This window comes from Triticum urartu, chromosome 5A, assembly GCF_056163025.1.
Source record: "Triticum urartu cultivar PI428250 chromosome 5A, HENAU_Tu73, whole genome shotgun sequence".
Taxonomy (NCBI): Eukaryota; Viridiplantae; Streptophyta; class Magnoliopsida; order Poales; family Poaceae; genus Triticum; species Triticum urartu.
Window position 1 is genome coordinate 46,716,205 of NC_141877.1, and position 13,565 is coordinate 46,729,769.

Here is a 13,565-nt window from a genome sequence, read left to right on the forward strand (position 1 = left end):
ACATGTTGTTGGCCTGAGCATGAGCGCCCGAACGGGGCCCAAGGACGCCGACAACATTGGGAGGGACCCAACCAGAGCGTGGCGGCGGGAGGGCCATGCCATACGGGGCGAAGTACCCAGTGAACAACGAGAACATGGGTGCCGGTTAGCCGCGCTTAGAGGAGTCACCGCGCCCAAGGCCGCGACCATGGCGGTGTCCACGACCACGGTCACCGCGGCCACGATCAGAGGACGGCTGCGGTGGAGGAGGGGCCTGGGCGCGGTCCGAGGGCAGCCTATCAAAGGAGGAGCTGCCCGGGCCGCGATCACCGGAGCCGCGTGAGCCGGGGCCAGATCCGCTGGTGGAGTCGCAGTCGCCACCGAAAAGAGCAAAGGCGGAGGCGCTCTCTTCGGCGGCGCGTTGCACCTGGGACTCCTCGGCCAGGACCACCCATGAGAGGACGGTGTCGAAGAGGAGGCCCTGGTCACCAAGGACAACGCGGATGGTGTCAAGGTGCTTGTCGAGGCCATGGAGAAACTAGGTGGTGAGGTCGGTCTCCGTGACGGCGTGGTCGATGTCCGCGAGGCCGTCGGTGAGGATCTTCATGCGGCGCGCATACTCATCCACGGGAAGGTCACCCTGCTTGAGATTATGATACTGCCGGTTGAGGATCATGTACCGGGCAGCTCGATTGGCGAGAAAGAAATCACGGATCTTCTTCCAGAGAGCGTAGGTGGTGGTGGCGCCGACAATGTGGTTGACCATGGGATCCACAAGAGTAGTGTAGATCCAAAGGGCAACATGGGCATCAATCTTGCGGTAGGAGGCATCGGCATTGGGGGGAAGCGGGTGCTCGATGAGGAAGAGAACGTCGTAGCGAACCAGGACAATGAGGAAGAATGACTTCCACTTGTGAAAGTTGTGATCAGCAGGATTGAGGTGGAACTTAATGTGGTTGGTGATGTGGTGTTGGTAGATGGGGTTGCGGGGAGCAGGTGGTGGCGGTACCGGCGGAGCCGAGATGAATACAGGGGCGAATTGAGATCCAGAGGAGCCGGTGGTGCCTTGGAAGAGGGAGGGGCTGGTGCCGAAGACGAAGGGCGGCGAGGTCACCATGGAGGAAGCCAAGGCACTGGGGGCAGCATGCGCCATGGAGGAGAGGGAGGGCGGCGAGGTGCCGGAGCTAAGGGTGGCGGAGGAGGGAGAGGAGTCGTCCGCGGCCATGGACCTGGATATTTGATACCAAGTTGGAAACTATCTTCCTTGATTGATTCACATGTGTTACAGATTACAACATATATGGAGAGTGAGTCTGCCCAACTCCCCTACAATGGTGGCACACAGGCCAGGCGTGGCTAGACTGAGTCATACAAGTACAGAGAGTGGTTACATACAAGTACAGAGTACGTGCGAAAATACATACGCTAACAATTTTCGGTGATGACCTGGAATGTCGCCTATGATAGCCCAATTTGTTGCCTAAGATCTTTTTGGCGACGATAATCCCGTCGCCGGTGATCGGTCCGCGACTTTGACCGGTTAAAGATTCTGACAGGTGGGCCATCAGTTGCTGACGTGGCTGCTTCCATGTGGGTCCGTCGAGGGTTTTATCACCGACTGTCCTATCAATAATAAGTCGTCGTCAGTTTTGAACGGTCAACATTGCTGACATATGGGCCCAGAAGATGCCGGCGTGGCTGCTTACATGTGGAACCGGATGGTGCTGACATGGCTACTTGCATGTGGGTCCGAATGGTGCTGACGTGGCTGCTTACAAGTGAGGACATGACTGTGGTGACAGTTTCAATTTTCGTCGAAGGTTTTATTCTAGCGTCAAAATGTGCACGGTTGATTTTGTAGGCCATTTTGAATTTGAATTAGAGAAAAATTTGAAATTTAACATTGCCATCACAACTTTTATTATAATAACAATGGGACTTGACATTTCTCACAACAGTTATCCACATATTAAAATAAGCATCCAAATGGCATACTATTAAGCATTAGAAATAAGACAGTGGAGAAGGCATCATGACGAACCATAGTGCACCATCAGTTATTGATGGGTTGTGACCCAGTCTCTTGCGAAGAGTTCCTGAAGAGATTGACTAAGAATTCCCTCCACTTCTTATTGCTTTTTTTCAAAGCCTCTGATTGTTCTCTCCCGATCCATCTTGATAACTTCTATTTCTAGTTGCTATTTTCTTTTGAGCTCTTCTATTTCTTGCATCTATGCACTAAGTAGGACATTCAGATTTTTTGCAAATGTGGCATTTGCCTGTTTTGTGTCTGTCACTTGTGCTGTAATCTTCGCTTCTAGCTCACGGATGCATTGTTCAGAGGATGAATTATGTGATCAGACACCAAAGCTTGAAAGTAACGTGGCAGAGGAGCTCTTTTCCTCAATAATTTGCACGTCAGGTACTTGCGGCAGAATTCTTGTAAACATGCCCTCTTTGTGGTCCGCATCATGATTGAAAGCATTGTTCATGCACTATTAGTAAATTACACTATGATGATTCACACAATAATTTTGAATCCAACACTTTACAAATTACTTATGGGTGTTCCTTCTTTAATGTCTCTTACTAGAATCCTTCTCGATGTCGTGGGAGTTTTCACAAAACTCCAAAAAGGATGCTCTCTTCTTACTATCTTGGCCTTATGGAATAAGGACACTCGCATTAGTACTGCATATCATGTAATAATCAACAATATACAGGATTTCAATAACTTATTTAAATTCTTACCATAGAGTTATGAGGGGTATCATATTTTGAACTGCTAGCCGTACCACTTACAACCACAACATTTATGTTTGCTTTTCCCATGTCAGAAAATTCATACGACATGAAGCAAAAACTTAGTATGACAGGGAGTGCATAAGTCTGAAATCTCAATAGGAAGCCGAAGCATTATGTATGGTTTCTGACCTTGTTAGAACATTTGGTCATGAAGATATATTTACGGTGGTGAGCACTCTTTTGCAAAATGCTAGTGCAAAATTCTTCCACAAATGCATCCCTCAAGTCACTTCCGAGCTGTCCCTGAAGAAACAATGTACCCATGAAGGTTAGAACATACAGAGTGCACGATTTGATAAATGTGTTATAGCAGAATTGCATATTACAGATGCATGACAAATCAGCAAAAGAAGTTTACCTTGTAAATAGTCGGGGTCCATTTATTCTTTTTTTGTAACTGAAGATGAAGGTACCGAAGGAAATATGCCCTCGAGGCAATAATAAAGTTGTTATTTATATTTCCTTATATCATGATAAATGTTTATTATTCATGCTAGAATTGTATTAACCAGAAACTTAGTACATGTGTGAATACATAGACAAAACTGAGTATCCCTAGTATGCCTCTACTTGACAAGCTCATTAATCAAAGATGGTTAAGTTTCCTAACCATATACATGTGTTGTCATTTGATGAACGGGATCACATCATTAGAGAATGATGTGATGGACAAGACCCATCCGTTAGCTTAGCATTATGATCGTTTAGTTTTATTGCTATTGCTTTCTTCATGACTTATATATATATTCCTCTGACTATGAGACTATGCAACTCCCGAATACCGGAGGAACACTTTGTGTGCTATCAAATGACACAACGTAATTGGGTGATTATAAAGATGCTCTACAGGTGTCTCCGAAGGTGTTTGTTGAGTTGGCATAGATCAAGATTAGGATTTGTCTCTTCGTGTATCAGAGAGGTATCTCTGGGCCCTCTCGGTAATGCCCATCACTATAAGCCATGCAAGCAATGTGACTAATGAGTTAGTTGCGGGATGATGCATTACAGAATGAGCAAATAGACTTGCCGGTAACGAGATTGAACTAGGTATGATGATACCGATGATTGAATCTCGGGCAAGTAACATACCGATGACAAAGGGAATAACGTATGTTGTTATGCAGTTTGACCAATAAAGATCTTCGTAGAGTATGTAGGAGCCAATATGAGCATCCAGGTTTCGCTATTGGTTATTGACCGGAGATGTGTCTCGGTCATGTCTACATAGTTCTCGAATCTGTAGGGTCCGCACGCTTAATGTTCGATGACGATTTGTATTATGAGTTATGTGTTTTGGTGACCAAAGTTTGTTCGGAGTCCCGGATGAGATCACGGACATGACGAGGAGTCTCGAAATGGTCGAGAGGTAAAGATTCATATATTGGAAGGTAGTATTCGGACATACGAATGGTTCCAAGTGATTCGGCTATTTTTCCGAAGTACCGAGGGGTTACCGGAACCCCCCGGCGAAGCGTTGGGCCAACATGGGCCTAAGGGAGAGAGATGGAAGCCCGTGGGGGTGGCCGCGTGCCCCCCTCCTTGGGAGTCCGAATAGGACAAGGATGAGGGGGCGGCGCCCCCCCTTCCCTTTCCCTCTCCCTCTCCTTCCTATTCTCTCTGGTGGAAGAAAGGAAAAGGGGGGGGGGGGCGAATCCTACTTGGATTTGGAGTCCAAGTAGGACTCCGCCCATGGCGCGCCCCTCCTGGCCGCCGGCCTCTCTCCCCCCTCCTTTGTATACGTGGCCAAGGGGCACCCCAAAGACACAACCGTTGTTTTCTTAGCCGGGTGCGGTGCCCCCCTCCAGAGTTTACTCCCCCGGTCATAGCGTTGTAGTGCTTAGGCGAAGCCCTGCGTGGATCACATCATCAACACCATTGCCACGCCGTCGTGTTGAAGGAACTCTCCCTCGTCCCTCTACTAGATCAAGAGTTCGAGGGACGTCATCGAGCTGAACATGTGCTGAACACGGAGGTGCCGTACGTTCGGTACTTGGATTGGTTGGATCGTGAAGACGTTCGATTACATCAACCGCGTTAACATAACGCTTCCGCTTTCAGTCTACGAGGGTACATGGACACACTCTTCCCCTCTCGTTGCTATGCATATCCTAGATAGATCTTGTGTGATCGTAGGATTTTTTTTTTGAAATCGCATGCTACGTTCCCCAACAGGCATCCATGTCAACATCGTAGACATCAGCTTCCTCCTTCGAATTGTTTTCTCAATCATCATCTGTTTGCGTGCCAGCATGCACAAAAGAACGTTCTATACAAGTGAAATCTGGTGGACCAATGGTACCAGTACAGTGTTTCTCCATGCGTTTAGATATTCGAGCATCATTGTCCTTCATTGTTTCTGCTAGTAGCTGCTTGTATACTTTTGCTGATTTGCTGGTAGTAGTTGATAATCAAAGACCAATTATTCATGCCCCTGTTCATCATTGATGCAAATACTTATGTTTTAGTTATGAATTAATCTTAAAATACACAGGTGAAGGAAATATGCCCTAGAGGCAATAATAAAGTTGTTATTTATATTTCCTTATATCATGATAAATGTCTATTATTCATGCTAGAATTGTATTAAATGGAAACTTAGTACATGTCACAGCCCTAGATTTTGCTTGCCATTAGTTGCCTTAAAGCATCCATGCATCATGTTTATTTTCCAATTAAAGTTGAAATGGGGATGACAAGCCCTAGCACCAAAATTAAATCAAATAGGTTCAACTTAAAAACATTTTCAAGAACCCAGAATGCTCTTTAGAAAAGTTCATCATTTTGAATTGTTCTAGAACCTCTGACAAAAATGGTGCACACCTTTCTAGGTCATTTATGGATTTTTGAATTAAATCATAAGTATTTGCATTTGGACATTTAAATCCTATAAATAATTTTAAATGTCCAGATAATCTTGAAAGTATTTTAAGGTTGTTGGAAATAACCCAAACATATGCCACAATCATTTTCAAGATTTTTCAAAATGAATTAGTATTTTTACTAATTCAAAACAGAATAAAAGTAATAGAAAAACTGAAACAGAAATAAGAGAGAGAGAGAGAAGAATAACCTGGCCCACCTACCTGTAGCCGGCCCAGCTCACTGGCCCAGCCCACCTGGCGCCTCCTGTCGCCTCCCTCCTCGCGCCAGTAGGCAGGGGCGCGTGCCCAGCACGCGCAGCCACACGCCGGCTACCTCCACCCTGCCTGCGTGCTCCCTCGTCGCCCTGGACCTCCCTCGCGACGCCACGCACCCCCTGGACCTCCCTCATTCTCTCCCGTGTTTCTCCCCCCTCCTTGGCTCTCTCCCGCGCCACACCCGAACGCGCCCGTCCCGCCGTTCGCCATAGCCGCAGCCACAGCCATCCCCGAGCCTCTCCGACGTGTCCACGAGCATCGCCACGCCTCCCTCGTCCTCTCCGTCCAGCCACGCCTCACCGGAAGCTCTGCATCGCCGTCCCGCCATCGCCTTCCTCCTCGGGCCGCCGGAGATCCCTCTCGCCGCCCCGCTCGCTCCGGTGCTTCCCCGAGCACGGCGAGGCCACCGTTGCACTCGCCGTGAGCCCCTGCTTCGAACCCCTCTTCTATCCCACGCATTCGCACCCTCTAGGCCGTAGTTCCACCATGGCCGAAGCTCGCCTCCGCTCGAGCTTGTCGCCGGCATCGCTCCGACGACCATTTGGTCATCCCGTGCTGCGTAACATGTTTGCCGCCCCGCGCTGAGCCTCGCTAGCGCCTCCCCTTGCCCGCTTGCACCCCGCAGCGCCACCCGCGCACATCACCGAGCTCCGGCCGCCGCTAACCTCGCCGTGGCCGTCGCAACAGGCCATCCCCGACGGCCCTACGGCCTTCCCTAGACGCGCACGGGCCTGGGCTTCCTCCTGGTGCCCTCGCCTGCCATCCCCGTGGCCTGCCGTGCGGGCTCCGCCGCGACTTGAGGTCGTCGGTGACTAATCGCCGGCAGTGCTGACATGGCAAGTCATTAGCCACTAATGACGCTCTAACTAACCCCTAGAGCCACTGCCATGTGGGCCCCTATATCTGTTTAGGTTAGTTTTATTTTCTGTTTAGTTTAGTTCCTAAACAGTGGGACCCACCCGTCAGCATTGACTCTGCTGACGTGGCCGTTGACCAGGCCCACCAGTCAGCGACACTAACCAGCCCTGTGTCACTGACGTGTGGACCCCACGCATCAGGTTTGACCCGGGGTAGCCCTGTTGACCTGCTGACTCCAGCATGATGCAATGCTGACGCAGTTAATCATTTTTTGGATTTAAAATAATTCAGAAATTCCAGAAAATGCCCAAAACTTCCAAAATTCATAGAAATTAAAGCGTAACTCCAAATGAAATAAATTATATATGAAAAATGATCAGAAAAATCCAAAGAATCTGTTTATGGCATTTTCATGCATGTTAGAGCAACTTATATCCTCTGTTTAGGACAATTCAATTAAATGGTATTTAAGAAAGCACATATGGAGTTTGAATTTGAACCTAGTGTTCAAACCAACTCCATTTAACTTGTTGCTAGTTGCATTAGGCCAATCAACAGCATATTGCCATGTCACATTCATGCATCATATTGTTGCATTGCATTGATTGTGTCCTTCTCTGTTTGCCGGTAACCGTCCCCTCTCAGTCGATGATGTTTCCGACGACGTGATCGATGACACCGATGAAGAACTATATTATCTTCAGAAGTGCCAGGCAAGCACAACCCCCTTGTTCATTCCGATACAATCCCACTCTCTCGCTCCTGCTCTCTTTTACTGCATTAGGACAACAACGATTCATCTGTTACTTGTTGCGGTAGTTGAACCCCTTATCCTCTGCATGACCTGTCATTGCCACAGTAAATAGATGAAACCCACTAGCATGAGTAGGAGTTGTTTGAGCCCTAATGTGCCTACTCATTCATGCTTGTTTGTCATGCCTGCTATTGCTTAGAGTTGTGTCAGGTCTGATTCATCGGGGATGAATTGGAAAGTTGTGAACATGTCTTACTGTGTGTGAGCTAAGTGTGTTGAACACGATTTGGTAAAGGTATCGATGAGAGGCCATGTAGGAGTACATGGTGGGTTGTTTCATTGGAACTGTCCTTAAGCACCGAGATCTGTATGTGTGATTTAAGAATCAGTTACTACCATGCATTGGGATCCTTAATTGACCCTCTCGGCTTCTTAACCACCCTAGTCCTCTGTCCAGGAGTTGCAACTAGTTTCTGGTGTTTATAGGATATGTGTTGGCGGCCGTGCGTAGTGCTGACCCTAGGGGTGGGCTATGATGCGGTAGATACACCATGGACGGGTATACCGGGCGCCCGTTTGGTGTCTCGGAACCCTGTACACATCGTTCAGGGCCGTATGTGGAAACCTCGGCCGGACTCCCTGTGGATGGAACCTGGATAGGCGATAAACTTGGACTAGAGACTTGAGTGTTAGGTAGGCCGTGGCCGACACCCTCATTGGGCTTCCGCTTGAAGGTTGCCGAGTACATGTCGTGTAAACGACGGTAAGTGGTGAGAGCGTGTATGAAGAAGTACACCTCTGCAGGGTTAACATCATCTATTCGAATAGCCGTGTCCGCGATAAAGGACTGCTTGGTTGCCTATACAGTTCATAGACAAGTGAAAGTGGATACTCTAAAACTCGCAAGATAAGTGTGAGTGCTATGGATGGCCTTCTCGTAGGGAGACGGGAGCGGATCCATAGTTGTGTATTGAATGGTGAATATGTGGACTCGTGTGCGCCACCTCAAAAGAGTTGCTTGCAGTCGTAGTTCAGGTTAGCCACTGAGTCAAAGCTGGCTTGCTGCAGTCAAACTCCACCCCCCCTTGTTGATACCGATGCATATGTAGCTAGTTCTGATGTAAGTCTTGCTGAGTACCTTTGTACTCACGTTTGCTTAATTTATGTTTTGCAGAGAGACTTTAGTCTCGCTAGTAGTTCCGCGTGGACTTCGATGTTTAGCTTGATACCTCAGCTACGATCTTGTGCCCTCGGCAGGATCTGGTAGATAGTCAGGCTTCTTAGCATTTTTCATTTGTAGATGCCTGTACTCAGACATGGTAAGCTTCCGCATGTGCTTTGATTTGTATGCTATGATTGATGGGTCATGAGACCCATGTTTGTAATATCTCGCTCCTCGGAGCCTAATGAATAAATACTTGAGTCGTAGAGTTATGTTGTGATGCCATGTTGTATTTACACATATCGAGCATATTGTGTGTATGATTGAAATGCTTGGTATGTGTGGGATCCGACAATCTAGTTGTTTATCCTTGGCAGCCTCTCTTATGGGGAAATATAGTCTAGTGCTTCCATGAGCCATAGTAGTCCGCTACAGCCTGGTTCATCGGAGTCCTGCTAGCCTAGCACTACTGCTCAGGACACTTGACTGGCCGGCATGTGTTTCACTTCGTTCCTGTGTCTGTCCCTTCGGGGAAATGTCACGCGGTGACATCCGGAGTCCTGCCTAGCCTGCTACAGCCCGGGTTCCCGGAGTCCTCTTAGCCCAGTGCTACAGCCCGGATTCACACGCTGCTGACCGACATGCTCGATGTGATTCATGTATGCCTGTCCCCATAGGTTGGTGCCGCTTTGGGTTCATGACTAGCCATGTCGGCTCGGGTTCTTTGTCATATGGATGCTAGCGACACTATCATATACGTGAGCCAAAAGGCGCATACAGTCCCGGGCCATGGTAAGGCGACACCCGTGGGAATACCGTGAGTGAGGCCGCAAAGTGATATGTGGTGTTACCGGCTAGATCGATGTGACTTGGAATCGGGGGCCTGACAGCTTTGGTATCAGAGCCTGACTGCCTGTAGGATTACCAAGCCAAGCTGGTCGAAGTTGAGTCAAGAAATGCTTTAGTTATATAAGGGAATTGATTGTGGAAGGGAACGTAAGGCTCTTTTTACTCCTTTACCTTATGCCCTTCTGATCTGAGTCAACCTCTTCTTCTCTACGGGGATTAAGAACTAGGCCTTCTCATCTATCTATCAGGATGACGTGTTACTAAACCATAGTTGCCTAGGATTGTTGAGTTTAAGACCGAGTTCGGTTCCTACTACTTCTGTGTTGGTAGTTCATCTCAGAACTTTGATATTGTGATGTTAAGTGGTTATGCCACCATTTTGCAGGATGTCTCAAATCATTTTGAGCATTTACAGCCGTTATGCTGTCCGAGTCATCCCAGGTTTCTAAATAGTCTGGTGCATTTGCAAATCCTTTCTTCCCGTTTCTGATATCCTTTTGGGCCAGATTAACCACACTAATAGGTGAGTTGAGGCACTCTATTGCCTCGACATATAGGTTGGAGCTAGTATGATGACCCTAGGTGTTTTAGAGGATCACCTAGTAATCTAGCCATGTCTTGTGTTCCCAGTGTGATGATTCTGGCCATCATTCTCGAAAGCATCCCGTGATGCCATTTAGTTAGTAGGTATTCTATTCCTGGGTTTGAACCCGAGATTCACTCCAGTCACCTCTTGTTGATAGTGTTTGTTCGTTCCTTTAGGATATTAGTAACCTTGCGACAGTCCTCGAGGTCTATGGTATTTCCTTCTTCCAAATACCATGAACCATTAAGGAGAAGTTCTTTGAACCAAAATATCACAATCAGAGTACTCTTGAGGAGTTCTCCATTCATAATTGTGATTCTGCCAGTTCTACCTTTCTGCATGGGTTATCTGGAAGAAACTTGTTGAAGTTGGTTCGACATATTAATCTATGCATCCACAACTCAGAAAGATATATGTCCTCTTGAGTTGTCCCTCTTCATTTGTATTCCGACCATCGTCTATCAATTGATAGTCAGGAGTAATTGTGCATCCGTGTTATCGATGCTATCATTCTTGTGGTCCGTTAAGCCATTCTATTTCAGAATGACTAGGAGAAACAAACTCTAGTACCTCATCCATATCCAGGATTGGGTCAAAGTAGTTGCGTTCTGCAGATCAAATGCTAATCCAGCTTTTGCTCTGTTCTACCCTGAAGTATTACCCACTTTATGTCAAGAATATTGTGAGAATTGCACCATCTCTTATGAACTCTTGATGCAGTGATACTTCGCACCATCATCATTCATTTCTCGGTCCTCGTGTTGTTGTAACCGGAATGCCAACAAGTGAATTGTGATGTGTGAAATCAATACTCCTAGCAACTGTGTTGCTTGGTAGTTAATGGACATTAATATCATTCTTAGTGTGTTGGTTATCAAATCACTATTCTAGGATCGCTCGTGTTATCTTGTCCTTATTTCTGGTGCACTCTTCGATCTTTGAATTAGAATTGAATCCCTTACTCTTCTGATCATGTCGTCTTGCCTTGAAAAGCAAGATTGTTCTCGAGCTTAAAGTCATATCGATGGTTCGTGATTTCCGGATATCTTCACGGAAGTATTACCAGGTTGTCACCTGACCGCTATGTTAAGTCCGCGATCATATTGGTTTCCTCCAAACCACCCATTCTCCAAGATTCTGTGTTGGGTACCTTGAACTAGTCGGTTGAGCTAAACAACAACTTGCAGAGTTGGAAGATGAAAGCTTTTCCCACTTAGTTCATTTCGGAAGGGATATCCTTGTGGTGTGTGTGTGTGTTGAAGAAAGATGATATCTTCATCGAATGATCCTCGGGATCAGTTCTTGAATCTATCGTCTTGTCCAACCTTGATTTGAGTGTGGTCTATCCTCAAATCAAATCAGAACCAACGATATTCGTAATGTTGTCTACTCCTGGTTGACTCCTCGAGCATACACCATTACATCTTTTGGTCTGACCAATACTATCACATTGTTCCCATAGGTTGGTGCCGCTTTGGGTTCACGACTAGCCATGTCGGCTCGGGTTCTCTGTCATATGGATGCTAGCGACACTATCATATACATGAGCTAAAAGGCGCATATGGTCCCGGGCCATGGTAAGGCGACACCCGTGGGAATACCGTGCGTGAGGCCGCAAAGTGATATGAGGTGTTACCGGCTAGATCGATGTGACTTGGAATCGGGGGCCTGATAGACAAACAGAGTGTCCCTAGTATGCCTCTACTTGACTACCTCGTTTATCAAAGATGGTTATGTTTCCTAACCATAGACATGTGTTGTCATTTCATGAGCGGGATCACATCATTAGGAGAATGATGTGATGGACAAGACCCATTCGTTAGCTTAGCATTATGATCATTACAGTTTCATTGCTACTGCTTTCTTCATGACTTATACATGTTCCTCAGACTATGAGATTATGCAACTCCCGAATACCATAGGAACACCTTGTGTGCTATCAAACATCACAATGTAACTGGGTGATTATAAAGATGCCCTACAGGTGCCTCCGATGGTGTTTGTTGAGTTGGCATAGATCGAGATTAGGATTTGTCACTCTGTGTATTGGAGAGGTATCTCTGGGCCCTCTCGGTAATGCACATCACTATAAGCCTTGCAAGCAATGTGACTAATGAGTTAGTTACGGGATGTTGCATTATGGAACGAGTAAAGAGACTTGCCGGTAACGAGATTGAACTAGGTATTGAGATACCGATGATCGAATCTCGGGCATGTAACATACCGATGACAAAGGGAACAACGTATGTTGTTATGCGGTTTGATCGATAACGATCTTTGTAGAATATGTAGGACCCAATATGAGCATCTAGGTTCCGCTATTGGTTATTGATCGGAGATGTGTCTCGGTCATGTCTACATAGTTCTCGAACCCGTAGGGTCCGCACTCTTAACGTTCTGTGACGATTTGTATTATGAGTTATCTGATTTGATGACCGAAGTTTGTTCGGAGTCTCAGATGAGATCGGGGGCATGACGAGGAGTCTCGAAATGGCCGAGACGTAAAGATCGATATATTGCAAAGCTATATTCGGACATTGGAAAGGTTCCGAGTGATTCGGGTATTCTTCAAAGTACCGAAGAGTTACGAGAATTCGCCGGGAGAAGTATTGGGCCTTATTGGGCCATACGGTAATAGAGGGGGTAAGCCAAAGGGAAGGAGGCACGCCCCTCCCCATGGATCCGAATTAGACTAGGGGAAAGGGGGCGGCGCCCCCCTTTCCCTTTCCTACTCCATCTCTCTTTCCCTCTTTCTTCTCTCCTACTCCGGAAAGAAAAAGGGGAATCCTACTAGGACTTGGGAGTCCTAGTAGGACTCCCCACACTTGTCGCGCCCCCTCTAGGGCCGGCCTCCTCCTCCCCCCTCCTTTATATACGTGGGCAGGGGACACCCCAAAGGCACAACAGACAATCTCTTAGCCGTGTGCGGTGCCCCCCTCCACAGTTACACACCTCGGTCATATTGTCGTAATTCTTAGGCGAAGCCCTGAGCTGGTAACTTCATCATCACCGTCACCACGTCGTCGTGCTGACGAAACTCTCCCTTGGCCTTAATTGGATCAAGAGTACGAGGGACGTTTCCGAGATGAACGTGTGCAGATCGCGGAGGTGCCTATCTTCAATGCTAGGATCGGTCGGATCGTGAAGACGTACGACTACATCAACCGCGTTGTCATAACACTTCCGCTTACAGTCTACGAGGGTACATGGACGACACTCTCCCCTCTCGTTGCTATGCATCACCATGATCTTGCGTGTGCATAGGAATTTTTTTAAAATTACTGCGTTCCCCAATAGTGGTATTAGAGCCAGGTTTATGCATAGATGTTATGTGCATGAGTAGAACACAAAGGAGTTGTGGGTGTAGGTATATACATATTGCTTGCCGTCACTAGTTGATTCTTAGTTCAACGGCATTGTTGGATGAAGCGGCCT

The 13,565-nt window shown here is 47.2% G+C and overlaps 1 protein-coding gene across 1 annotated transcript; it reads right to left on the reverse strand.

The window, feature by feature from the left end:
* Positions 1-517: 517 nt before the first annotated feature.
* On the reverse strand, positions 518-1,204 carry LOC147967897 (uncharacterized). Its single transcript, XM_087523304.1, has one exon. It carries the CDS (start codon positions 1,202-1,204, stop codon positions 518-520), a length of 687 nt encoding a protein of 228 aa, XP_087379430.1.
* Between the last annotated feature and the right edge of the window lie 12,361 nt (positions 1,205-13,565).

Coding starts and splice junctions, on each gene's coding strand:
- LOC147967897 (XM_087523304.1), bottom strand. CDS start 1,204: ATGGCCGCGGACGACTCCTCTCCCTCCTCCGCCACCCTTAGCTCCGGC.